Consider the following 26,637-nt stretch of genomic DNA (forward strand, 5'->3'; position numbering starts at 1 on the left):
GACAACAACAGTATTTTACAGCTTTTTTTTTTTTTTCCTATGCTAAAGTTTCCATGCTCAAATAGGGTACATATACCCAATGCATGCATGCACGTACACACACACACACACACACACACACACACACACACACACAGAGCAAGAGGAAGGGGCAGGAAGATGAATGTGCACATGTGAAACAATGCCAAGATGTACTTAAATGGCTTGCTAGATCATTATAGAGCAGTAATTAACTGACCTGACCAATGGAATATTTATTTTAGTTTTTAAAAACGCCAGGGTAGGGATACTGGCTGATTGCTCTTGGGGTTTTTCCAAATTTAAGAAAAGTTGCTTTTTGCGGAAGCCTTGTGCTTTGCTTCTGGGAACCTGAACTGCAGCCACACTGGAGTACTTCACAGACATCACAAAGGCAAGCAGACTAAAGTGCAAAATGAGAGTGACCATTTCATTTTCTTTGCCTAGATTGAGAGAGAAGCAATAAAGAGAACAAGAGAAACAAATGTCAGAAAAAAAATGAGTATTATAAATTAAAGCTATATAAGGATATATTTATAACACAGTAACTGCTTTTTAATTGAATTGTATATGCAACTGAAATTCTATGGCTAAAGGAAAACCCAGTCTGACACTTCCAGGGACAAGAATTCTGAGCGTATATTTTGTATTGGGACCAGGTTCTCCCAACTGATGAATCAACTGAACATAAGAAGTCCCACAGACAGAGCCATAGGAAAAAAGTCCTACCGGAGATCTACCTGACCAGGCTACTCTCCACAAAGGTGAGGGGGGGAAACACCTGAAAACGAGATTGGGACACGTTCGTATATGACAAGTGGGATTGTTGTTTGCAGTCTGTAGCAGGAAGGGTTAATTTAGGGCCTGTCCCTCTAGCGAGGCAGTGGGACTCCTCTGTCGTGATATGTGGAGAAGTCTTCAGTGAGGCCACTGGGCACCGCTGGCTCTCTGGGTTCGCTCCAACTTTCTAGCTCTTAATTTGACTAGCAGAGTTGCTGTATGAATCCTCACATGATCTCCCTGAGTGTTAGTCTGACTTCTCCACACATGAAAGGGATGCTGACAGCTTCAAGGCTCATGAAGCACAATTCAAATCTGAGGCTGAATTTCCCCAATGAGAGATCCTACTGGGAAAAGCGATGGAGATGCTCAGCTCTGGGAGCAGGAAGAATGTCTATTCAATCTTAATTCAGATTTGAACTTCCCCGTTCTCTGAGAGTGTTCAGATCCAACAGTTGGGCTCCAAGCCCATCTTTAATCCCAGCATGATGTCTCATTGGAGCAGAGATCACAAGAATGGCCAGCAGTCTCCAGGCTTCTTTGTATTTACTATGCAGAACAATCACAGATGTGAGATCCTAGCGGTAGGAAACTAAAAAAACCGCGATGCCAAAAGAAATTAAACCCAAATGCAAGCTAATTATATCACTATGCACAAACAAACCTTTCCCTCCCTGCTTCAGCATCCTCTTCCTCTTCCCCTCCTGCTGGCAGCAAAGCATTTCCCCTTGTGCATACCAGTCACAGTCCCTTAAACTATTTTTCTGGGTTCAGGTGCTGCTGCTTTTCCCAGTCTACATTGTGTGCACTTGTCCCACAGGGCACGCTGCAGAAGTTCCTGGACGACTTGTTCAAAGCCATTCTCAGTATCCGAGACGATAAGCCGCCTGTGGCTGTGAAGTATTTCTTTGACTTCCTAGAGGAGCAAGCAGAGAAAAGAGGGATCACAGACCCTGACACGATGCACATCTGGAAGACCAACAGGTTTGGAAAGAAGACCTCTTCTTTCTTTCTTTCAAGCTCTCAGGACCAGCAGCTGCAAAGCCTTGGTGGCCTGGATTAATCATTAGGTTGCTACAAGTAGAACCAATGAGGGACTTGAAAAACAAGGAGGGGGGGCAAAAGATGAGACAAAATATAGGTTTGGAAAGCGTCGAACAAAGACAGAGCTTAGAGAGCTCAGGGGAGCAGAGAGCTGGAAGAAGAGGCATAGACAGATAAAGGACAGAACAAAGAGGCATGCTAATATGAATAATTAAAGAAGAAACAGAAATGGGAAAGCATGAGAGGAGACAGCAATACTGTTAGCTCCAAGCACTGAATAATCTGAGACAGATTCCAAAATCATGTCAGGTTTTAAAACATCACAGAGATTTTAAAATCAGCCTATTTGGCTCCTTTTCGTTTGTCTTCTGGCTTTTCAGCCGTTGGGGGCGCTTTTTCAGACTTATCTCTATAAGCACGCTAAGACTCTAGGGTATTCACAGGACTCCAGGAGCTGACACTGTAATAACGTCATGACAGCTGGTAGCGCAGCACTGGGGAAGAGCTGGGAATTGTACTGAGGGATGTTATGAATAGCAGGAAGGGGGTAAGAAGAGTGAAGAGGAGAAATAGAGAAGGGAAGAAACAATGAAACTTAACAGAGGGAGTGCAGGGAGGTTGGTGGGAATACGGAGGAGACGCTCGGCTCTTCTGAGGCTGCAGGGACAGTAACTGTTTCCAGCCCAGCACGTGAAGATTAAAAACAAATTTGTCTGCAGATATGACACGTGAACTACAAATTTGCCTAATCTTAGTTATCTTTAATGGCCAGTAGCGGTAAGACCTATAGGAGCTTTCATTCATAGGCTTCTGAGGAGAGCTAGTAGGAATGGCTGGCACTCTACCGAAACTGTGTTGTGGCTGAAAGTGCACTGAAGCAACTGGAGGAGAAAATGATGAAAGAGAGCAAAAAAGATAACATGCAAAACATGGCTAATGGGGCCAGGCTTAATCAGCAGACGCAGGTGACTGTTAACAACAGGAAAAATGCAAAGCGGATTTAGCACCATGCCTACAAAAAAAAAAAATAATAATTAGCAAGTGAAGAAACCTGATTCAAAAGACATACACAGGCAAAAGTGCCAGCTCCTCTCCTGGCACACAGGCTAGCTCAGTGAGTTACAGAAGTGGGGGGGGGGGGGGGGGGATAAGCTCTCATAGATAAGGCTGTACATGAGGGCTGCTGTCTGTGCCTTGTGCTTCAGACTGAAGAAATGTCTCTTCAGCGTTAAAATGTGTGCCTGCCCCTTGAGCTAGACAGAGTAACTTATTCTACTAGGATGTGATTAAGTAACAGAACTTGTCTCAACATTTTTCCATCTCTTTTATTCACTTTCTATCAATATCTTTCCTGCATGTCTTTTCCTTTACTCCCTGTGGAGCACAAAAATTCACCAGGTGTGTGTTCCTGGCTCCGTTCCTTTGCAGCCTACCTCTGAGGTTTTGGGTCAACATCCTGAAGAACCCCCAGTTCGTCTTTGACATTGACAAGACAGACCACATAGACGCCTGTCTCTCTGTGATAGCCCAGGCCTTCATTGACGCCTGCTCCCTATCTGATCTGCAGCTGGGCAAGGTACAGTATACAGAGGACATGTCACTCCTGCTAAGGAAGTCATAGACGCAGAAGAATGTAGGTGGGAGGGACTTCTGAAGGTCATCTGGTCCAACACCCCACCCTAAAGCACAGCTGACTGTGATCCAGTTGCTCAATCTCATCCCGTTGAATTTTGACTTGATGAGTCCTTCCCCCTCCGATTGTTCAGGCTTGAGCTTAGAACGTGCGCCTTCTCTGTCACAACTAGCAGTGAGAGTGGAAACACGTAGTCACAGGTATGATGGACAAAGGGCAGAAATCTGCAGCCTGGAAAGCTCAGAGGATGGAAACCTGGTTAGTGACTTGTGTCTCCATCTTGTTGTCCCATCGTTACAGGAAAGCTACACCCAGCTCACTCAGCGCAACTTCCGTAACGTTTCCCTAACGAGGAAGACCCAGCCGCCTAAGGAGTTAGGCTGGTTTGTTAGCACACAGTCTTTATTGTTGGCTGGGACAAGGGGATAACACATCAAACGGTGCACAGACGGGTCTTAGTTCTGCATCTGGACATAGTCACAGAGCATGGGCAGACTCCCAGTAGCAGGATGGGGAACCTTGATATACCACTGACAGAAAGAATTAAAGTTTCATTTGGAGTTTTCTACACAACTTCTCACCTCACAAAAGTCTGACATCAGAAACCTCCACAGGGTGGCTCCTGACCATCCCCACTGCCCCTAGGAGGTGAGCCAACCTTTTGTGAGTGAGAGTTATGTTCTGCTCGTGGCTGGGCAGCACAGACCCGGTCTAACTCACACTTGCAGGTTTTGGGACTGCTCAGTGCCATACCATAGACAGCATTTAGCAGCACCCTGGCAGATCCATGGCAGCTGCACCCCGCTGACGGAAGTTTCTCCATCACACTTATGGTAACCCTCTGGAGTACAGTCCAAGCCCTGAGGGACTCAGCACACCCGCTTAGGAAGCTCAGCATGCCCCTAGCAAACCTCTAGAACGCATGGGCCAGCTCTCCTCTTCTGCACATCAGCATCCTGTGCCCCCTCCCCGCCGGCCAAAAGGCAGCAAGATTTTGAGTGCGTGTGTTTTCCTGTTCTCCCTCTGGCTTGGCTGAGTGTAGTGTTGACATTTGAAACTTCCCGACATAAATAAGCTTTATTAACAAACGCTGTAAATCATCCCCTACCGTCCCCCACCCCAGAGGCTGGCAGGAGTACAGTGCGTGACGTGGCGGCAACCCTAGGGAGAGGCGGGAGATGGGCCCTGCCACACTGAGAGCAACAGGAAGCCTTTACTGGGAGAGATTAATACTAGCGGAAGATCTAATGAGCCCTTGATTTTTTGTTTGTTTGGGTTTTGGACTTTTTTTTTTTTTTTTTTTTTTGCATCTGTTACGAAACACCTACAATTTGTCCTTTTCAAGCTGTGGATGAGGGAAAGAGGGGTCAGCTGGAGTCAGACAACAGATGGAAACATTTCTCAGGAACACAATAGCATAAGTGAAGGAATTGTTGAGTAATGTGGGAAGAATAAATCCTCAGCACAAAACTCAGTTTGCACATACACACAGTATATCATTGAATGTTTTCCAGGCCTGATTCTTCCCCAAGTTTCAGTGTGTTCAGTAGTGTTACTCCTGATACTACAAATGCGAGAGCAGAGTCAGACTCTATACATTTAGAGCATGTAAGCAGTTAATAAAACATTCCTCATCTCTTTATAATACAAGCTGGACGACTCAGATACACATTTAAAAAAAAGAACTTGCTTAAAAAAGAAGCAGGTTTGGTTTCTTTTGTGTTTCCAAATAAAAGAAATGTGGTAGGTAGGCTCTGCGAGCTGGCTGTATTCCTTTAATGCCTTGTCATTGGGTTTGAAAATAAACTGCTGCGGGGTCCAGTGCTGCAGCCCAGTGCCTGTTTCCCCTGTGGCACTAGCCATGCTATCTATTGCAACAGCAGCTTGCTGTTACCGCTGGCATCCTTCTTTACTGCCTGGTACAGCCAGAGATGCTGTCTCCATGGTTAAAGCCCTGCCTGGCTTGTTTTGCCTGAAGGGTCTTTCCTCGCTCTCTCCAGCTGTCGTAGCATTAGGGAACAGTCCCTGCATTCGAGTGTCTGGGCAGCGGGACAAGTTCATCCTACTCCCCTTTTTTGTCCCAGGAGCCCTGCAGGGTACGACATAAGGCCAGGAAGCCAAGTTCATTCCCAGGGTAATGACATCAAAGGGGCAGAATTACCTAGAGGTTAGAATCATTCATGCTTATGTTTGCAAGGAGTGCGAGAGGGGTTATGCCTTTACTGGTATAACCTGATAGTGTGGCAGGGAGGTTAAAACTGCTTTGTCCAAGTTGACATTAATCAAGAGAACTCAGTATTTTCCCTCAATCACTTTGCATGCACTGTATATAGGCCAGACAGGCTGCATTAGCCAATGCAAAATAAATCAAAGCTGCATTAAAAATCCAAGACCAACATTTCAACTGACAAAAGTTCAGCATGTCTCAGTTAAAGAGCTTTGTTCTTCAGTTTAAATCAAGCTGGCTGTTCAAGAGACCTGAGTAAACGCATGCAAAAGCCCATCACTTGTTAGCACTTTCTACACGCAGCCTTGGAGCACAAGAGTATTATCAAACACAGATGTGTTATCTCATCGAGGGAGCGTCATCTGGCAGCAAGCTACCTCACCTGACCCAGTGCACTTTTTGAGTCTGCCCTTGCTGCAAATTAAGACATATTCATTTAAACAACCTTCGCTCCCATTTAAGCTGATTTTTACCTCATACTAGGGAGAAAGACAGAGGATAGTCACATGCAGACAGACAGTATACTGTGGTAACTGTCAGCAGCACCCTGATGAATTTATGCAAGCATCTGTGTCATTAGCAGGTTTGTGCCTCAATGCCATTTCGTCACACTTGTCTGTTTAAAGCCAGGCTCAAAGATTTTAGCTGTTTCCTGAACCCAGCTGTAGCTGAAGCCTGTGTTTGATGGCCAGCGCTTCAGTCAAACAGGTTAAAAAGTTTTCAGGCAGAAACAACGCAATATTTAATTTCATTTTTGCATCCTCACTCTAGGACTCTCCAACCAATAAACTACTGTATGCCAAGGAGATCCCAGAGTATAGGAAGATAGTGCAGCGATACTACAAGCAAATTCACGATATGCCCCCACTCAGCGAACAGGAAATGAACGCGCACCTCGCCGAGGAGTCGCGGGTAAGCGGCACGCGGAGCGCAGCGGGCTGCGGGACGGGACCCGGCGGTGCGCTCGGACCTCGCAGGAGGGGCAGCGTTTCCCTCCTCTGGCCGACAGTCAGTACCAGTCGAATAGGGATAGGTGGTGATCAGCTACTGCTTTGACAGATGCTGGAAGAAAGACACAAGAAAGGATATTTTGCTTCAAATTTCCAGGCATAAACTTCATCTGACCTAATTCCAAGCATCTTTAATTACTGCCAGAGCTGCAGTAAACAGCCGTGAGTTAGCTTGAAACTAACTAGCTTTGGCACCAATGGGAGTTTAATGCCAGAGAGCCAGCAAGTTTGGAAAAGGAGCTCTGCAGCCCTCAGCTCCTCGGCCAGCTGGCCCCTCGGCTACCCAACTGCTACGGCCCCAGGTCCCTGACTCCCTGGCAATGCGTGAGCCGCCAGCCCTGGCAGCCGGCGCCAATGCTGGGAGCCTGGGCTCCACGGAGCTTGCCAGGTGCCTGCTGGGGCACCAGCTACAGGAGCTGGCAGCAGCTCCCGGCTCCGAACCCTGCCAGGCTTCTGCCACGGCTTCATCAAAAATCAAACCACCTCCCTGCGGCGTTCTCGCCTCAGCCACCAAGCAAGTTTCTTCCATCAGTGGTCCTCTACCCCGCGCTGATGCTACCCCATTCTTTTAAATGGCTTTGAGAATTGATGGGTGAACAGGGCTATCGAATGTGGTCATTTAAGGCTGACTTTATAAAGATAAACACTAATTCTGATATAAGTAAATGCAGCTTCCTCACAGGAGGAAGTCAAAAGTCCAGCTGCATTAATTCAGCAGTAAAAAGAATACCCAGTCTCAACCTCTTAATCTAATCTATGCCTGCTGGTTGGGCTTGAACTCACTTGCTGCTTCAGCTTAACATGCATCCCCTCTTTGTTTTGTCTTCTGTAAAGAAATATCGGAACGAGTTCAACACCAATGTCGCCATGGCTGAGATATACAAATACGCCAAGAGATACCGCTCCCAGGTAAGCGAGTTCAGCTGTACTCAGGCCTCGGATTACCTATGCAGGAAATAAGCAGTATTTTGCGAGTGAGTAATCAGATGCTTGCATCCAGTCCCACCAAAAAGGAATTTTTTTGTCTAATCCCATGCACATATATAATAGATGCATGCACACACACACACACAGACATGCTCTGCCATTCCTTGGTTGATGACTTGTTAGAAGATAAGGTCAGCTATTCCCAGCTGATTTTAACAGTGTTTGCTGTGCTAGTTTGAAGCCAGTCTGACCAATGTGTAGATCCCCAGATGCTTTTAGGAAGGCAGAGAATCCTGATGCAGTCCACACACAAAATAATTTACCACCCCCTGCCTTCTGGCACAGGCACCAGCCCTGGCTAGTTCCTAACCCCATTACACCCCTGCAATGCAGGGCTAGTTCTGCCCTGTGAGGAGCAGGTTTATTACAGTGATTTTTCCATTGTATTTTCCCCATCCACCTCAGTCTCAGCACAGTAACTCAGCTGTGTCCTAGAGCAACCGAACTGTGCCTAGGAAGTGCTGCACACAGGGGTTGTGCTGCAGGGCTGCAGGCTGGGCTCTCCCCATCTGGAGAGCACCACGGGCGGCCCTAGGTCCAGTGGGACTTGGGCTTAGCAGAGATTTTTTGGGGCGGGGGGGGGGGGGCAGGCACTGGGCTCATGGACACTGCCTCATGTACCCCATCTCCTGCAGATAGTGACTGCGCTGGACTCGAACCCCACAACAAAGCGCACTCAGCTCCAGCACAAGTTTGAGCAAGTGATAGCGCTCATGGAAGACAATATCTACGAGTGCTGCAGTGAAGCCTAGGGCTGGCTGCAGCCCTGTGCAGTGCCGTAGGGAACATGCCTTTGACTGTGGATACTTCTTGGATTACGTCCCATCAGGGTCATTCTGAAACCAGCCTGGTGGTGGGGTGGACCTGGCCCATGGCTGAAGGACTCCCTCACGTAACAAGAAGCCATGAGACACCTTTATGAGCAGCTCGAAAACCCTCTGATCTGAACCGTGGCATCCATAATTTATTCGCTGTTTCAAGCCAGAAATGGAGGCATGACACTTGTGGCAAACTCAGTTAACCACTTCTTTCTAATCAGCTCCTGAGCAGTCAACTCCTTGCATTCCTGTTTCCAGAGGAGACTCCTCACAGACAAGAGACCAGGCTGCAGAAGCTGTAACAATAGCTGCAAAGCAGAAGGGTAGCCTCAGGGAGTCACGAGCAAAGACGGCAAAGGCTGTCACAGCAGTGGCAGAGCTCCCTTTCACACTATCCCTCTGGTATCTGTGTTTTTCCAACACCAGGGACTCTCTCAACTGTTTCACTATCTGCTGCATTCTGTGTATTTGTGTGCCTTTTATTTTTGTACTGTATGTGTAAACATAACCACTCCTTCATCTGAGACTTGGGCAACATAGGGAACTTGGGGCTGAGACAAAGCAATTGCTTCCTAAGTAGCTAAGGCATGTTGAAAGCACTTTATCCCCTAATGGAAACAGCTGTTACCTAGCTGGAGGGAGTGTATTAGATGTTAGACCCCTGCTGTTCCTCCTTCCCCGGGGTTCCCAGATCCGTGTGCGCAGTGAACTAGAGTTTGCAGGGGAGTTGGCAAATAGCCCCTACCACACCACCTTTCAGCCAGCTGGTCACGGGCATCCTTTCTGCCCAGGAGCAGGAAACCAGACAAAGCAGGTGAGGAGGAACGAGCGCTCCTCTGTTACTGTGGTCTCCCTACCTTACCAGGTGCATAAACGCATATGGTGTGGACCTAAGGTCAGCTCAAGGTAACACAAATCATGTCAGGATCGCAGAAGTCAGCTCCTACTTACACTGCTCGGACAAAGCAGAACCGAGCCGCGTGCTGGGCAGGCCATCAGGTAGCATCTTCCCTCCTCTGCCCCACGCGGCAGCAGCTCCCTGTGCTCACCCCCTGCGCCTGTGAACGGGCCAGCCAGCAGCTCAGGCACCTGTGACCGAGGTGAACTGCAGCGAGGACAGCGCTCTAGGGGTCTGTTTCCAAACCAGCTTGTTTTGCTTACTCTGACCCAGCACCCCATGGTTCTCTGCTGTGAGAAACCAAGAGAGCACAGTCTTGCAGCGCCTCTAGTCTTTTCTCAGAGCATAAAAGCAAAGGGGCTATAAGCTCAGTGCCCCTTACAGCCCGGTGCTCTCGTGCACGCAGGCCAGCAGAACAGCTCCAGCATCACAAGTTACAAGCAAAGATAGAAAGTGTGATAGTCCTCATTAAACTGGTACCAGCATGCAGCGCCCCGCTGCAGAGGCGAAACAGGGCTCATCCGAGACCCAGAAACTGCACTGCCATCTCCGCGTTTGCCCTGGGCAGAGCTCCCCTCTCCCAGCCTCCGTGGCCCGTTTTCCTCTCTGCTGGCAGCTTCTCCTGCCTTTCTGCAGCCCGGGGAGCCAGGACACCTCTGATCTTTCCAGCATCGTCCAGGCCCCTCTTTAGATGCAGGGCCACAGCTGACACCACCTGCTTGAAGCATTCACCTGCAGGCCAAGGCAGTCTGCCCACGAAAGCTAAACCTGTAGGCACCATATTTTCAAACTGCCAAATAGAAAAAGAAAATGTTACTACCTCACTCCAGGCAGGGTCTTAAGAGGAGCCTCCATTACCCATCCAGCTGGCAAGGATGCAACCTGGTATCAGATGACTTCGGTCCACCAAAACTCCTCCTGGGTGGCTCATTGCTGCAGACAGGTGGCCTCCATCCCATAGTTTTCGGTAATGCCGCAAGCATTTGTCAGAAATTGGAACATCAGAATTGTGTATGTGTATATAGATATCTATTTTAAAACAAATTATAGACTTTATCCAGTACATTAAGGGGGGGGGATTTAGGGAGGGGAGGGGAAAAGGGAAGAACAGATTTTTTTTTTTTTTTAAATAGAGCTACAGAAAAAGTACATACACTGTGGAGTTTCAATGTCTTTGCTGAAGATGTGACATCAGAATAGAAACTTTTAAGAATGTAGCTGGGCTACATTTTATTTTGAAAGTAATTTCAAAAAAAAAAAATTCTTGAATTTTTTTCCTTTAGAAACTGTGAATAGCCGCCAGAGATATGGGCAGGCCCAGTACAGGGAAGGTGAAAGGATTAAGGTGGTGGAGAAAGTTGAGCTTGGCTGGAGGCGGCAGACAGAGCCATGGAGCGATAGCCCCATGTTGTTGCAAGGGAAGGATACAGGCGAGCTGGTAGCGAGCGCAACTTGCCTCCAGGTGATGTGACTGGGCCATGTATTGGGGCCTATTGCTTTATTATTTAATTTTTTCCAAAGCAAAAACAAAAATAAAAAAAGTAATTGCTACAACCATTTCAAAGGAACAACTTTAGAGGACGAGAAGCTTGAGGGGTCGCAGTGTTGCCTGGAGCCCCTGAGCCCTTTGTAACATGTTTTTAAACTTTGGCACGCGTTGTGGTGTAGCGCCCTTACCTGCTGTGTAGTGGAAGTGGCAGACTCTTGGAAAAACCTATCTTTGTAATAAAAACAAGGTGCTGAAGCCATGCGCAGTGCGGTTCCTGCCCGCACGCGGAGGGCATGTGCGAGCGTGAAAGACGTTTGTGCAGCCCCTGCGAGGTCGGCCCTAGGGCAGGGCACCGCCGCTGCCAGAGCCATCACCGTGCTCGGCCAGCGGCGACACGGGCGGGAGGGCGGCGTGCGGACACGCGCGCAGGCTGGGCCAGCGACCCCCTCGTTCCCCTACGAGGCAGGTCTCGCCCTCCGGCGAGGGCCCTCAGCTGCTGTGCTGATAGCCAGGTTTATCTGTATTTTTATTTTTTTCCTCCTGCCAGAAGCTGATTCTTAGTAAAGCTAGATCTAGCCATGTAATGATTGACCTCCTCAAAGCTAAAGAGCCTCTCGTTTTCACACGAGAAATAACGAGAGGGGCACGGCTCTTACCTTGGTCTGTCGCAAGACATTGCCTTGAAGGGCGACCACCGGAGGGTTAGCTGAAGCCTGCTCAGTTACTGCTGCAGGTCATGCCCCAGCAGGGCGCATGTTCCAGCCCCATCAAAGATGCAGCCACAAGGGCAAGGCCAAAGTTAGATGAGAAGTTAGGTCACGCAGCTGTTGCTTATGCCCAGAAGCAAGGCCAGGGGCCTTGGAGGGCATCAGCAAGGCCAGCTGAAGATTAGCCAAATCCTCTTTAGGCAGTTTTGCTTCCCCATAGTTTCTCCTGCCCCCGTAACTCCTTGCATTACCTGGCTGACCTTCAGAAGGGCTCTGTTCTGCGAAAGCCAGGAGAAATTCAGGCATTTTAAGCTATTAATGTGAAAACATTAATGTGTTGACCTATAGATGCTAGCAAGGCAGGCTTAGCAACATTTCACCACTTGGCGTGGAGAAACAAGAGCACCAACACTGCCAAGGTCTGCAAAACACCCCACAAACACTCTTTTTTTCAGCCCTGAAAACGCCTGGGTCCCCGCCGAGCCACGGCCGGGGCAGAGGCAGCCCGCGCGCAGGGGACCCCGGCCCGCACCGCAGCCCGACCTGCTGCCCCAGCACTCCCGTAATCCGGCTCAGCCGGGCTTTAGCCCAAGGACGGGCCGGAGGGCGGCGAGCCCGACGCCAGCCGCGGGGGACGAGGCCGGGCTCAGCCCGCGCCGGGGCGGTGGGAAAGGGGCCGCAGGGAGCAGCCACCCCGGCTGGTGGCAGGAGTGAAGCAACTTTATTGGTAAAAGGTGTGCACACAGTTAAAAAACCTGTCCTGGGGACTAAAAACAACCAGCGGGGCCGGGGCTCAGCAGGCGGCGCACGGCCCAGGGGCCCTAGGCCGCCTTCTTGCCAGCCTTGGGGGCGGCCGCGTCTGCCGGCCTCTCCTCCGCCCCGCCGGGGCGCGTGGCCACCTTCCTGGCCTTGGCCCCCTTCTCCTTGGGGGCGGCTCTGCGCGCCCTGCCGGGCACCCGGCCCTCGTCCGCGCCCGCACCGCCGGCCCCTGCCGCCGCCGGGCCCCTCCGCGCCGCCGCCTTGGCCCCGGGGCCGCCGCCGCCTCCTGCGGCGCCGCTGGGCACTGGCCGCCCCTCACCGGCGGCTCGACGGCCTCGGCCAGCGCCCGGCGGCTTCGCTCCGTCGCTCCGGGGCTTCGTGGGGGCCGGGGGCTGGAAGGGAAGCAGCGTCTCAGGGCGCCGGCAGCGGGCCGAGCCCGGCGCCCCGCCGTGCCCGCGGCGGGACGGGGCCCGGCACTGCTCACCTCCGCCGTCTTCGCCCGGGGCTTCTGCTGCGCCACCCCTGACGGCCCCGCCACGGCCCCTGCGGGGGGACAGGCGGCCAGTCAGTGCGGCCGTCGTGCCGGGAGCCACCTGCCAGGACACCGGGGAGCCCTGGGGCCGCACGGCCGGGCCGCCGCCGCCTGCCCTTTACCTTCCTGCCCCGCGTCCGCCGCCGGGGCCCGGGGGGCTCTCGCCGTCCTCTTCCGCTCCGGCCTCGGGGCCTCCCCGGCAGCCGGGTCCGCCTGGCCCGCCGCCTTGCCGGGCCGCAGCTTCTCAGGCGCCAGCTGGAAGGGCGAGAGGGGCGGCTGTGCGGGGCCGGCGGCCACACACGGGGCGAGCACCCGGCAGCGGCGCCGCCGGCTCACCTTGAACCTGCCGGTGGCCCCCAGGGCGGAGGAGTTGCGGGGCCGCACCAGGTCGCCACGGCTCAGCCCCTTGGTCAGCGCCTGCTTCAGCCGGTACTTGAGGCGGACGGCGTCCACCGCCGGGTACTGGGCCAGGATGTAGCGCTTGATGGCCACCACCGAGGTGCCCTTCTTCTCGTTCTGGGCCTGGAGGGCCTCCACCACCATGGCCAGGGTGGGCGGGTGGCAGGGCCGGCGCCGCTGCCGCGCCAGCAGGGCCCCCAGCCCAGCCGCGCTCCCGCTGGTGGCTGCGGGGCACGGAGAGGACGGGTTCAGGACCGAACACCTGCACCCCCGGGGCAGGACGGCACCGGCAGGACGCCCCCAGCACGAGCCTCCCCGCCCCAACGCGCTCGGTGCAGCCCTCACCCGGCCGAGGCTCCATCGCAGCCACCTCCCACAGCACCAAGGCCAGAACCACAGAGCCCCAGGCAGCTCCATTCCCCCCATGCCCCGCAGCCTTTATGGGCCGGGCGGGCGGGCGGCGATTACCCCGGGCCGCACCTGGGCGGCGGGGCCGCGGCAGCTGCGGGGCTCCCGTCAGGAGCAGCTGGGCGCCCGCCGGGCACCTGCCCCGCGGCGCCCGTCCCCTTCCTGCTCTTTCGGGATGGTTCGGGGCCCCTCGCGCCCGCGGCGAGGACCGCGGCGACCCGGCCCTGCCCGCCGGCCCCGCTCCGCCTCCAGACGGTCCCCGCAGCGCCCCGCGCCGCCGCCGCCGCCACTGCCGCCTCGGTCCTTCCTCCCTTCCCTCCACAACCAGCTCCCGAGCTGAAGAACATGAATCAGACATCAGCCTAAACACTGAATTATTCATAAACCACTAATCTTTAGATTTCACTGAATATGCAGAGGTATCGATAAAAAAATAATGAGAGAATTGTACTTGCAAATTGCTCTTTATTAAAGGTTTAACTTGCGTGGTTTCTATACGTTCCCTATCAGCCCTCGCAAAGCTGCATAGGATTAGAAATCAGAGAGGATAATAATGTACAAAAATAGTTTCAAATGTTGATAACACTGAACAGCGAGAAAAACATCTTATTTGTATAGCTGAGCTAAAAATAAAAACGAGGAACACTGCTACAATTGCAATATGCCATCTTGTAGTGCGTGAAACATATGTCGATGTCTCCGAGCCATGTGCTCCCCTGTCCTGCTCGCTGCCGAGCAGAGGGAGGCTTTGCGGCGCACCCACCCGTCCGCAGAAGCGCAAGCGTGGCCAAAACCTCCTACCGGGGCTGATGCCAGACCGAAGGGAGCCGAGAAGGGGGCGGCGCGGGGCGGCGCGGCGCGGGGCTCGGCCGGGCCGGCGGGGGGACCGGGGGCTGCCGGGGCCGAGGCGGGCCGCGCGCGCGGGGACGGGGCTGGGGGCGCCAGCGCCCGCCCGGCGCGGGGGCAGCGCCGAGGCCCGGGGCGGCGGCGGCCGAGCCGAGCCGAACCGCGGTGCCCGCCGCGCCGCTGGCCGGGTGGGAGCCGCCGCCACCGCCGCCGGCCCGGGCGCTGCGGCGCGGGGCTCGCGGGGAGGAGGTGGGGGCCGCCGGGACGGCCCCAGGCCCCGGCGCGGCGGGCGCGAGCGCGAGCGCGCGGCGAGTCGACGCAGAAGCACTGCTTTACACCGGTGGAGGAGCTAAACCTTTGCGCTTTAATTAGAAAAACGTGTGCACGTGTTCACAGCCTTGTTGCTATGGTCAGGAGAGAGCAGTCGGCCGCGCGCGGGGGGCCGCGGCGGCGGGGCGAGGGTCGCGCTCCGGGGCGCGGGGGGCCTACGCGGGAGACACCTGGCTGGTGGAGACCGAGGACGTCTCTGTCTTGCCGGCGGAGGTGTCCTCGTCGCCCAGCGGGTTCTTGCCGCAGCAGAGGGTGGTGATCATGCAGTTGCGGAACTGGAAGAGAGCGGGGAGGCGGCCGGGCCTGAGCGGGGCGCCGCCGGCTCCCGTCGCGGGGGGCTGGACCAGCCCCGAGGCCGGGCAGCGCTGGAGGCTCGGTGCCGCCTCACGCGCCCTTCGCCGCTCCCGGGGCCGGCTGCGTGGCCGGCTCCGGACCGGCCAGGCGCCGCCCCGGCCGTGGATGGCGTCAGACGGGATAAGTTTGCACCTGGGAGGTTTGGGCCGCGCCGAGGGTGGGCGCACGGTGACCCGTCCGCGCAGGAGCACACCTGCCGGCAAGCAGCCCCCTTGGCAGCCCCCCGCGCTCCCGGGCACCCGCCGGAGGTGCCGCTGCAAAACGAGACACAAAGCAGCAACGTGGCCGGCGCTTCGCCCGTTACCTGTTTGTTCATGACGATGTAGATGACGGGGTTGTAGATGGCAGAGCTCTTGGCAAAGAATGCCGGGATGGTCATGAAGATGGGCCCGAAGTCGGAGCCCTGGTTGGTGAAGATGTAGAAGGCGACGCTGGCGTAGGGGACCCAGCAGATGAGGAAGGCGATGACCATGATGATGACCATGCGGGTCACTTCCTTCTCTGCCTTCTGGGTGGTGGCAGACTCCTGCTGCTGCGCGGCGGCCTGCAGGGGAAGGCAAGGGAAACGGTGGCGGTGCCGGCCTCGGCGTGGCCCTCGCTGCCACCGATCTGCAGCCCGCTGGGGCACCCGGCCCCTTCCCAGCGCCGCGAACGGGGGGACCCCCCAGCCCGCCGCCGCCAGCAGGCACCCACCTCCTTAACAGTGCAGACCAGGTTCCCGTAGCAGAAGAAAATGACCATCAGCGGGATCATGAAGTGAACCACGAACATGTAGATGACGAAAGATTCGTTGTTGACCTCTGGTTTCAGGGTGTAGTAGTCAATCCCGCACGAGCACTGCATGCCCTCAGGGATGTACCTGCGAGGAGGAGGAGAGCCAGGAGGTCAGCGCCCAGTGGACGGGACCCGCCGGAAAGCCACGGCTGAGCCACGGTCAGCCTGGCTCCCACCGCTTGTGCCAGACACGGCCCCTGCCATACCTGGACCAGCCAAACAGCGGGGGAGCCGCGCACGCCAAGGCCATGATCCAGGTGAAAGCAACACCCATGATGGCGTGGTTCTCCCCAAAGCGGAAGTTGCTCATGGGCTTGCAGACCACGACGTATCTTTCGATGGCCAGGACAACCAGTGACCAGAGGGCAATTTCACCTGCACCAGGGAGGGAGAGAGAGAGATGGGGATACAGGGAGCTCAAGAGCCAGCAGGAGAAAAACGTGCAGATGCCAACACGAGGCCTCCTTGGACTGCTGTTGCTAAGGAAGACCCATAACAGCAGGTAAATCTCAGCCAAGGGCTCAGGAAAGATAAATGAACAAAGCTGGAGCGCAGATGTGCTGGGAAGGCATGAGCACTCACCTCCTCACCACCCCAGCGACCCCCCACCCCATAGTAACCCCTTTGCTGCTGTGTTTTGAGATCCATGGCTGACTCCAACCACCCGTCCGAGGTGAGTGCCTCCCCTCCAGGACACCGGCGCCTGGAGGCTGCCGGCTCCCGCTCCGGGAGGCAGCGAGTGCCAACCATCCCAGACTTCCACTCACTGCCCGCAGCTGCCCAGGAGACCTACGCAACAAGGACCACAGGATCCTTTTCTTCTCCCTTAAGGACAGCAATAACAAGGCCACTGCTAACATTTTGGCAGGATTTTTCTTCCTGCTTGCTCATCCGCCTTGGCAGGCTCTGGCAAGCATGGAACAGGAAACCCGTTGCCTTGCACGTGGCTGAAGGCTGAACCGCACAGAGGTAGGCATTTTTAGACACGCAGTTTTTGTTTAACATCTGTTTCGTCCAAAGCCTGGCTGGCATGGGCAGGAGAGACAGCTCTGTTAGCCTGCCCCGCCATGCACCGCATCAGACAGACCGACAGACACAACCTCACACAACGGGAAGGGCAAACTGGTCATCTCTTAAGTTAGAAAGCAAGCCAAAAAGATAGGTGAAATCTAATGAGTGAAAAAAATCTGCTGTTGATCAATTTTCATTGCTAAACTGTTGTTTTCAGGATATCCAGCAGGTGGATACCAAAATAGGGTCCAAAAAAAAAAAAAAAAAGCCATTTCATTTGTCACCTTGCTCACCTCTCACCCTGAAAGCCCATAACTGCCTCAGGCCAAGTCAGCAGCAGACCAGGCACCTTCTAGACATTGCACGCTTTTCCAAGGGCTTCTGGGCTTCCTACCCCTCCTCCACCCCACCTTCTCCCTCTCCTGAAATCTAGGGCAACTCCTGGCAGAAGAAAATTTCTGAGTATTTGGAGAACTCACCACCCAGGGTAGCGAAGAAGCCTTCGATGTAGCAGCCCGTTACTCCAAAGACAAAGTACCCGTTCATCGATGTGTACATGGTGGTCGTGAAGCCTCCAAAGACCATGAAGAGGTCGGCGACTGCCAGGTTTAGCAGGATGTAGTTGAGCGGCGTCCGGAGCTTCTTGTGCTGGATGGTGACGTAGAGCGTGAGGAAGTTGACGGGGAAGCCCAGCAGGATCAGCATGAACATGTAGGCGGCCAGCGCTGAGTACTTCCAGGGATCGGCCAGGTAGTACTGGGGGTACTCGAAGGGGCTCCGCACCACCCCGGTCTTGTTGGACATGGGCACGTAGAAGTCTTGGCCTTCCGTCCCGTTCATGGCTGCGGTTGGTGAGGTGTCTTTGGGTCCTACTCAGCTTTTCTCTGCGCGCGGGCGATCGCCTCCAACGCTGGCCTCGCGCCGCCCTCGGGCTGCGCCGCACCCTGAGCAGAAGTGGCTTCGGCCGCTGGCCACTGCGTGACGCCCTTTATAACATGCCCTCGCGGGTAAGCTGGAGGCGCTGGGTCAGCTCGATTAAGACTTACAGAGTTATTAATCATAATCATCTCGGGTAATTGGCTTTCCTGGGGGGTATTAAGGTGACACCTGTTTCTGGCCAGCGCCGCTGTTACCAGAGCCCGCGGTCATATATAGGGGGATTGCTCCGTGCCGTGCCCTCCGTCCAGAGGGCCCAAACCAGCGGCAGCTCCGCTCCTGGTGTGCCTCAGTTTCCCCACGGTGCATTTGGGGGACGTGATTGCATGGCCCCATTGGGGTGCCTGGGAGAGGCGCAAGGGGAGGACAAAGTGTGCCTGAGCCGTCTCTCCAGGCTCCCCGGCTGGGCAGGAGCTCGTCCCTGTCCCCTGCCCGGAGGAATGGGGGGCTCATAGTTGCACCTCCCCGGCTTCGGGGCAGCTCCGGGGCTGCCGGGACAGAGCAGCCGAGGCCCAGTCCCGCAGCGGCCGTTCCCAGCGGGTGCCTGGTGGAGGGGGGCTCCCAGCAGCGCCAGCCCCTCTTCCGCACGCGCTCAGCCTCCCGCTTTCTCCTGCCACAACATTTGATGGGGACAAGGAGGGGGATGTTCAGCAGCACAGCGAAACAGTGGCCGTGCTGGCAGGTTTCTGGTTGTATCATCTCCTCTGTACTTGGCTTTATTTGTGATTTGGGTCATGCCAATTACGTTGGCAGCATCTAATAACCTAGTCCACCTGTCCTGGACAGACATCGTTCTTCGCTGGTGCTACAAGGCCGGGTGGACAGGCCACCGCAGGAAAGCTCTGTGCTGAAGCTGGCATTCGACCTCCTATTCTGGAAGGCAGAAGTCGGCAGTTTCCAAGAGCCACTCTGAAAACTTTGCAGAAGCACCAAACGCAACACAGGTAGGCAGTCACAGCTGCAGGGAAGCTGCTGTTGGAGCCTCCTGCACCCTCCGTTTCTCTCCCTCCCTGCTCGGCACACTCAACTGTGCTTGAAACATTCTTCGCACCAGCCAGCAACTGAGTTAGACTTTGTCTGGTTTTAATTTTTCAGAGACAATGGGACACCATGGACAGCAGAGTGGACACAATGAAGCCAACCACAGAAGCTCTCTCTTCTGCAGAAGGTGTTTGCTTACGATTCACATCATCACAATTAATCTCTTTGGCTCCAAAGCTATTTTCTCCCCTCCCATCTCTTCCGATTTACTTTTTGTTACTCTTCTCATTAGCAGTCAGTAGCGTTCTAGTTACTGGGCAAATAGCAGCTAGCTTCCCCACAAAAGCAAGGTGAGGATGGTCTGCTCTGCCTTTGGGTAGCGTACCGAGGCTGAGAAGGGGCCAGAGCAGCTCCGCACCAATCGCTCTTTGGCTGCAGCCAGGGTGCTGAGCTGAACTTTCCTCCCAACCAGGAGCAGAGGAGGGGGCAATTGTGAGCGCCCCCAGCAACATACAAGGATGCACCAGACCAGCTGGAGTTCACAGCTTGAGATGAGCAAAAGCTCATGCCCCATTGGCCTTAATAAACTTGCTTCGGTCCTGGCCTAGTTTTTAACCAGTGTTCCCTATGGGTTAGTATAACGCATGCAAAGCTGTTTAAAGGAAAACTATAAAGCTGTGTATTCCCTTTCAAGAGGAAACCTGGCAAGGGAAACTTCACACTAAGCAGGGAATGTCTTCCAGAAGTGTCTGTAGACCTACGTGTAGGTACAACAGACAAAGACAGACTTGACTGTCCACAATCCAAGAAAGGCCACAATCCCTCTGGACATTCACAAATGTCTTCCTTCATGTTAATGCGCAGATACCATGTTCTCACATATAACTCTGCTCATACTAACAGTCCCTCTCAATTAGCTTTTCACACGTATTGCCAAGGCTGCAGTAGGGCCACTATCTAATTGCAAATGCAGCTGTTCATACTTGTACCTGGGCATAGAAGAAGGATTAGAGCTTTATCTTCCAGATACACAAATATGCCACATTAAGCTTTGACGTAATAAGCCACTGCTGAGGTTAGCAACTGCTGTCCAGCGCTCAGAGCCTGAAGTGCGTCATCGCTAGAGTACAGCAGTAGCAAAGGCAAGCAGGAACGAGGTAGCAGTACAGGACAAAATGAAGAAAACAGCTGGTGAAATCACTCACAACAGCTTCAAACAAAAGCTCCATGGTGGTACTTCCTGTTCATTCAGGGACTTCTTATCATGAAGTTACCCAAGCGTTTCAATGGCACAAGGCATTCTGGAACTACACCATCTTTACATTTCCAAGGTGTGTAGTATATTTCTGCCTGGAAAAGCCCAATAAGCTTTTTAAACCTAGCTTCTATTCACAGAAAAATTATTAAAGAAAAATCTTCCTTTCTTGATCCATTTTGTCTCTGCGTCACTGTAAACCCTACCTATTTATTTTTACAATTTTTCATTCCTGCTGGCTTTCCAAAGGCAGGACAGTTCTGGGAGAATGAGCTGAATTTCTATTCTGGCTCATGTACCAAACAGAATTGTTTATCAGTGTCAGTCGCCGAGTCTTTATTGCAAACAGTGATATATGAGTCAGAAAGCAGACGAGTGGTAATTAGAACAGAATGTTTTTAAAGTTGTGAATTAAGCAAATTTGATCAGAAATCATTGAAGGACTCAAAAATCCTGTCATGCCATTTTGGAGCGTCACTTTCAAGAACTCAAGCAGACACAGAGACATCACTTCACGTGGTAAGTGCCACTATTTACATGGTAGCTGTTCTAGCAGCACCCAGCAACCTTAGCCAACAGTTTGAGACAGTAAAGAATATCATTTCCCACTGAAAACAAAGAGAAGCTTGTGACAGACAGGATGTCATAACATGAAAACTTGTGGTAAGATGGGCACAATTTATACTGGAGTAAAGTCTGAAGATCTATCATTTTGCAATTCAAATCCAGCCCCCAGCTCTGGTTCCCTGCATTAATTCTCACACTGTCTGACAACTATTCAGGGACCACCCTCAGGAAAGTTCAAATCATCCAGGAGAATTTTGATCAAGTGGCTGCACCCTCAGTTTTGACACTCAGCAAAATTAGAGGGGGAAGCAAGAGGCTGAATTGGAAGACAGCTCCATCACCTCCCCTCTCACCTCTTTTGCTTCTCACGGATCTGGGCTGAAACAAAGCTGGTGCTCAAATACTCTTTTTAGGTATGTCACCTCTGCTGACCAGCACTGTAGTCCGTGGATCTGCACTACTACACCCAAGCTTGAGTGCCCACACCACAAAGGTGCACTCAGATCACAAGAGCCACATGAGAGCCCCATGCTATCAGACAAGATGCTAGGATTCCTGGGAAGCATCCCACGATTCGACTGCTACAGCAAGTTAACGTTTAGACCTTCTTTTCAGCAGACGATGAAGAACCCTGTCTTGGGCACAGAAGAGGAACTGTGGGAAAGCATTGGCAGACTAGCAGATGTTTTAGTCTTCATGCCTGGCAACCTGGTATATTTTGGAAGTATGTAAATATATTCAGCTTAGGCCATTAGGTCAATAGCTTTTCTCCTACTAGTGGTAAACGTGCTAAAAAAAAAAAAGTTACTAGGACTACATAAGTGGCAGTGGATTGATGAGGTATTTGTGTCTGGGGGTATCTTGGTTTACACGAAACATGTACTTCAATGCACAAGCTGTCACTTCAGATTTTAACGTGTTAAGTCTACACAGGTTAGAAACTTGCCTTTGACCCTCAACTCTGTGCATCTTTGGGAGATAGTCCTTGATGTCAAAAAAACAGTGCAAGTCCTGAGATCACTCTTTAAGAGCTCTTAACTCTAATGCTGTTCTTGCTTAGACGACACAGAAAGGAAATAAAAGCTCAGAAGAATTATACCAAGTTTCCTGAGAGGCAAACCACAGTGAAAAAATAGCCTTGTTTATTTGAAATTCTGTCAATAACAAGTATGTATTAAAGACCAAATCCAGCCCTAACAAAAGTTGGAGTAAAACAATGATTACTTCAGGACTGAACTTGACCCTAAAAATATTCTTGTAAAGTTTGTGGCACTTCAACTGCTTCCCTGGAAAACACAGAGGACAACCATAAGCAGACATCTTCTTTAAAAAAAAAAAAAAAAAAAAAAAGTTACATTTCTTCAACTCAGTTGTGCTGTTATGTACAAAATGGAAATGACTTAACTAGTTGTCAGGAAAACACTAAGAATCTAACAAGTGTATCGCCAAGCCAATACCAAAGTTTTAGTTGAGATATGAAATTGTTCGTCTTCATTGATTTGACTCGTCTATTCTCCTCCGACAGAATGGACAACAATTATGCTGAAGTACTAGAAGCTCATAGTCTTCTGAGTGAAACATCTGTGAATTAGATTTAGAGACAAGTTACCTCGTGACAAGCTCAAAGAAAATGCAAACCACCTCTTTTCCAGGACACAGATATTCTGAGGCTACTATTACAAGAGGATTGGCCCTCTGATTTTCAATTGTTTGCAAGAGCTACAACCTGAAATAGAGCAGCAAATATTTCACAGACCACCATCCATGTTGTAGAAGAGGCACAAACCAATTGCTTTTGCAGAAGGAAAGACAAAAATTAGATGGTTTCTGTGTAACCAAATGTAACTAGACTCCAGTATTTCAGAAAGTCATTCCTGAGAGGTGAAGGAGAGGTAGAGGGACTGAACCACAGGCCAACATTGCTTACTCACTCATTTCCCCTGCTAGACCAGGCTGAAAGTCAGAGAGGAGAGAGGCAGCGCAAAAAGGAATAAATACAGCATTTCTGTCATTCATCTGAGGTTTGCTCGAGTGGCTCTGACCCTTGCTATCAGTGCAACTCCAAAGTATTCCTTTCAGCCCCAGCCACCTCAAACTTCTCAGAAGGCAGCTGTTCCTCTGCAAGTCTCACAGCTTCTTTTGCTGTTCTTTTATCTGCCTTCCCCCTCTCTAAATCGTTTAGGGATTTAGTGAAAACATTTTAAGGTTTGCAATAACAATGCTTAGAATTGTTTTAACTAATTTCTCAGTGGATTTATTTATTTATTTAAAAAGCTTCCCCATGAAAACACTACCTGAAAACATGATGGACACATGGTAATGGAGGCATCCGGTAGCAGGGAACGGTAGTACTGCCACCGTAATGGCTTTGGCCAGCGTTTAATCAGGACATCCCTCCGGCTCATTGACTGGAGAACGGCACGATTCACAACGACTGGAACAAATTCTGAGCCTCCTTGCTGCAGGAGAGCAGATGTAAAAAGAATTAGCACTACCAACTGCAGGGCCCTTTGAGGAGTAACAAGATTTCTGTAAAAAGCCAGTGTAATTCTGTAAAAAAAAAGCTAATATAGAATTGGCCTGAGTCTGGTCCCACCAAAGTCACTGGCAGTTTTATCAACACCTTCCTTCAGTGGAAGCAGCATTCACCCACATCTCCAACTTGTCTTCACTGAGCTTCAATTATTCATGTTAACACAATTCCTTGTAAGTATCAACCATGCCTACAGGCATTTATTAAAGCTTCACAATAACGACTGTCTTATAGTTACACTGCCCAGACAAAAACACCTAGGAGGACAGACCTGTTGCATCATGACACCACCTTGTTCAAGAACATTTACTTTAAGATACCTGTTTTTTCAGGTTTTCCTAGCAGACCAACCACTTTTTAAAAAAAAAAAAAAAAAAAAGAGAGAGAGAGGACCTGTACGGTAAATCTTGCTCCCTCTCGAGTTCCATCCCTCTCTTCCAGGTCCCCTCCTTTGCATATTTCTTGTGGTCGTCTACCTAACACATTCACACCAGGTGGGTGCAGCGTAGTTTGTAAGTCAAAATTTTCTATTGATTTCTATGAGTGGAAGAAGAGAAACCACTGGAAAAGACAGATAAGGGTCTCACCTCAAAGCTCAGCTTTGCTGTAAAGGGATCATCATCTTCAGTTATATCTGTGCTGTCATCAAGCTTCAAACTCTGTGCATCTAGATGCATTTCTTAAGGAAGGATAATTCCCATAAATTTAACTGTCCTCAAGGTAACGCTTACAGAATAAATATGAAAGCATACTAGCAGGATGGGTACCCCTATTGCTCCAGAGGGTCAGCGTACTGTCAAACTGCTAAAGTGCCTAGACTGTTATAGCAACAACTAGAGAAAGAGTTGTGGTGTTTCACAGTGACCAGGGAACCATAACATAGCAGCTGATGTAGAACAGCAGAACTGACCACAACCAAGTGTGAGATCAGCTCTGCCTTCTTCTCCTGTCTCCCTTCCCGCCCTCCAGCAAGTTGCAAGAAGCAACTGAAACAACCTATTTAAATTGCATTTTGAGCAAGTTTTGGTCAGAGACCGTGTTTTCTTGTGCATTACTCTGCATTTAGTATAACAGTGCCTCTAAGGCAGGCTCTGGATGCCAAAACATCACAAAACAGATTCCAGCAGGAATGGTTACAGAGAAAATTCATGCTGGTTTCTCTTGGCTAGGAAGAAGGCAGCCTCTAAAACAGACACGTGAGTGGAAGTGAATAATTCTCCCCATTCTTCATAGAAAACAGGAAAGTTTTGAATAGGTAAAGTACGTCATACCATTGTTAAGAAGAAATATTTGGCATGATTAAAAACCAATTTTCCTGATGAAAAAACTTTACAAAAACATTAGGTTTAGTTAAAAGACCACTCTGGTTATTACAGTAACTTAAAAATAAAACAATACAGTCATATTCAAATTAGTTATATGACAAAAAAATTAAACTTAAGAAAAAAATTAAAAATTGTTAGTTTTTTATTAGGAGACTGGAAATAATTTTTAATTCAAAGGGATACTGTCACTCATCGTCTCTTGCCATTTCTTTGCTCTTTTATTCAACCTTGGAGCTTCAAGATCAATGAGAGCTACAGCTTCTTCATCTGTGATGCCATCTTCCAAATAGAACTCAACCAGATGCAGTACTTCTAAAGGGGTGTGAAAAGCAAGAAACAGTTGACCTGCAAGAACTCAAAAAAGGCCTACTAGCAGATACCATGCATTTAAGGAAGCGAACACCCTCAGGGTTCTATAATGATGTTCTGCCCACACGTTCTCATGAATCAGGTTAAATAAATAAATAAAAAACCTTCCACTTCTCCAAGGGTGGCACCTATGTTAATGAAACACTGCTGCTGCAGCTTTGCAACGAAATCCAACTACTCCTGTGACAAGAAGCAGCACAAGTCAAATTTAACAACGTTAAAACAAAAGATCTGTTTGTCCAAATAACACTGCAGAGGGAACAAAGTACCAGCCCATTCTGTTCTGCTAACATGTTTATCTACTTGAAAAGCACAAGCAAATGTGATATTCCAACGCACCGTAAGAGGAAGCGGAGAAGACGAAAGGTTGTCTGCAGTTAATGCAGACATTCCCCAAGTTATTTAGCAAAGGGTTGTTGGTAGAGCACCTGTAACACAAGGGCACGAGCTCCTGCAAAGACACACACAGAGCACAGTAATCGCAAAGAGAGCGGCACACCCTGAACTCTTTGGTTCCAGTTAAACATGGGCTCCTTAGGTTTACACCACTGATACATTACCTCAGCCCAAACTTGGAGAAACATTGCTGCGAAATAAGACCTTTTAACATGTGAAAAGGCTTTTTTATTAAAACAGCAAGTTTTCACACTAAAAATAGCTGTCTTCACCGCTCTAACAATGGAATTTTCACCTTGCCTTGGCTGTAACAGAGGCAGAATTTTGTATCAAATGCATAGTCCCAAAAGAAGGTGAGGAGAAGGTTACTGAAGCAACTTTTTTGCTCAAAGATTTAGTCAAATGCAAGTTCTCAGATTAATTCATCTCCGTTCTTTTCAAGAGCACAGTTATTTTAAGCAGTTCTTAAGATTGTGTTTCTATTATTTCAGGTGGCCAGGTGCATGTTCATTTGCACAATACAATTTATTTGTAGTGAATACTCCATCAGACATGGTTTTACAGAACATTGCAGAAAGTCAGGCTTCAGTTAAAGAAAAGACGTTAAAATAAAACTTAAGGAAGGAAGGTCATTCAAGGGATAGGGGGAGGAGGGAAGGAGTGCTAATAGTTGGGACAAATGAGAGTGACCTCCAGCTGGAGATGGACACCAAGACTGTGGAGTAATTGCATGTGGATCAGAGAAGGAAAGGCTTGAAGGAATTAATAGGCAGAGAGGAAGGTAGATGCAAGACAGGAGAGGGAGGATAGGAGTTGCCTACAGAGAAAGAACAGATTTTAATTTGTTCTCAGGAGCAAGAGGAAGTCTGACCTGAAGAACAGCAATAGAAGGGCTTTGTTTCCTGCAGAAATGTAATCATATCACAGACTTCTGCATAACCTATTTCAGACTTCTTTGTGCATACGGCAATACAGATTCTTAGATTAAGCCACATACTAATGATTAACATGAAAGACATTAAAACTTACTTCACTGTCATGGAATGGCTTGGATCGGATTGTCAGGCTGCCCAGCTCAATTGATTTTTGGAATCTAGCTGGGATCTGGAGTCCCTGTAACTTGTCATAGGCATGACGAGCTAGTTTATATGCACCAAGAGCTTTGCTCTGTTTTGCCAGAGCAAATAACGTATTGCTATAATTAAATTAAGGAATAAACATACATATGGCATTTAAGAAAAACCACAACGC

At 50.7% G+C, this 26,637-nt stretch overlaps 4 protein-coding genes across 4 annotated transcripts in view; 1 reads left to right on the plus strand and 3 right to left on the minus strand.

Annotated features, from left to right (window-relative positions):
• Positions 1–8,975, plus strand: part of PLXND1 (plexin D1) — a 94,473-nt gene extending 85,498 nt beyond the window's left edge. Inside the window, exons 31-36 of the mRNA XM_068906733.1 lie at positions 678–782; positions 1,619–1,782; positions 3,271–3,418; positions 6,474–6,614; positions 7,547–7,621; positions 8,335–8,975. Of these exons, the coding sequence (XP_068762834.1) occupies positions 678–782; positions 1,619–1,782; positions 3,271–3,418; positions 6,474–6,614; positions 7,547–7,621; positions 8,335–8,451 (750 nt within the window). The 3' untranslated portion in view covers positions 8,452–8,975. The remainder of the gene's footprint in view (positions 1–677; positions 783–1,618; positions 1,783–3,270; positions 3,419–6,473; positions 6,615–7,546; positions 7,622–8,334) is intronic.
• A 3,457-nt stretch (positions 8,976–12,432) lies between these two features.
• H1-8 (H1.8 linker histone) lies at positions 12,433–13,662 on the minus strand. The gene is made up of 5 exons (XM_068907447.1): positions 13,647–13,662; positions 13,239–13,525; positions 13,025–13,157; positions 12,855–12,913; positions 12,433–12,762 (listed from the first exon to the last, which is right to left on the minus strand). Exons 1-5 carry the CDS (start codon positions 13,660–13,662, stop codon positions 12,433–12,435), a joined length of 825 nt encoding a protein of 274 aa, XP_068763548.1.
• Positions 13,663–14,906: 1,244 nt separating this feature from the next.
• Positions 14,907–18,042, minus strand: RHO (rhodopsin). The gene is made up of 5 exons (XM_068906961.1): positions 17,504–18,042; positions 16,220–16,388; positions 15,933–16,098; positions 15,544–15,783; positions 14,907–15,160 (listed from the first exon to the last, which is right to left on the minus strand). Exons 1-5 carry the CDS (start codon positions 17,862–17,864, stop codon positions 15,041–15,043), a joined length of 1,056 nt encoding a protein of 351 aa, XP_068763062.1. The 5' UTR covers positions 17,865–18,042; the 3' UTR covers positions 14,907–15,040.
• Positions 18,043–21,883: 3,841 nt separating this feature from the next.
• The window catches only part of IFT122 (intraflagellar transport 122), a 32,584-nt gene continuing 27,830 nt past the window's right edge, over positions 21,884–26,637 (minus strand). Inside the window, exons 24-29 of the mRNA XM_068907105.1 lie at positions 26,416–26,581; positions 25,330–25,441; positions 24,805–24,933; positions 23,884–23,963; positions 23,058–23,222; positions 21,884–22,344 (exon numbers count right to left, since the gene is read on the minus strand). Of these exons, the coding sequence (XP_068763206.1) occupies positions 22,255–22,344; positions 23,058–23,222; positions 23,884–23,963; positions 24,805–24,933; positions 25,330–25,441; positions 26,416–26,581 (742 nt within the window). The 3' untranslated portion in view covers positions 21,884–22,254. The remainder of the gene's footprint in view (positions 22,345–23,057; positions 23,223–23,883; positions 23,964–24,804; positions 24,934–25,329; positions 25,442–26,415; positions 26,582–26,637) is intronic.

The sequence above is a fragment of the Struthio camelus genome, chromosome 14, assembly GCF_040807025.1.
Source record: "Struthio camelus isolate bStrCam1 chromosome 14, bStrCam1.hap1, whole genome shotgun sequence".
In the NCBI taxonomy this organism is placed as follows: domain Eukaryota; kingdom Metazoa; phylum Chordata; class Aves; order Struthioniformes; family Struthionidae; genus Struthio; species Struthio camelus.

Excerpts from the sequence above, each read along its gene's own strand:
- H1-8 (XM_068907447.1), bottom strand. Across the intron at positions 13,158-13,238 it reads GGGCCACCGGCAGGTTCAAG|CTGGCGCCTGAGAAGCTGCG; the intron begins GTGAGCCGGCGG and ends TCGCCCTTCCAG. Across the intron at positions 12,914-13,024 it reads GGCGGACGCGGGGCAGGAAG|GGGCCGTGGCGGGGCCGTCA; the intron begins GTAAAGGGCAGG and ends GTCCCCCCGCAG.
- RHO (XM_068906961.1), bottom strand. The coding sequence starts at position 17,864 with ATGAACGGGACGGAAGGCCAAGACTTCTACGTGCCCATGTCCAACAAG. Across the intron at positions 16,099-16,219 it reads CCGCTGTTTGGCTGGTCCAG|GTACATCCCTGAGGGCATGC; the intron begins GTATGGCAGGGG and ends TCCTCCTCGCAG. Across the intron at positions 15,161-15,543 it reads ACATCGTCATGAACAAACAG|TTCCGCAACTGCATGATCAC; the intron begins GTAACGGGCGAA and ends GCTCTCTTCCAG.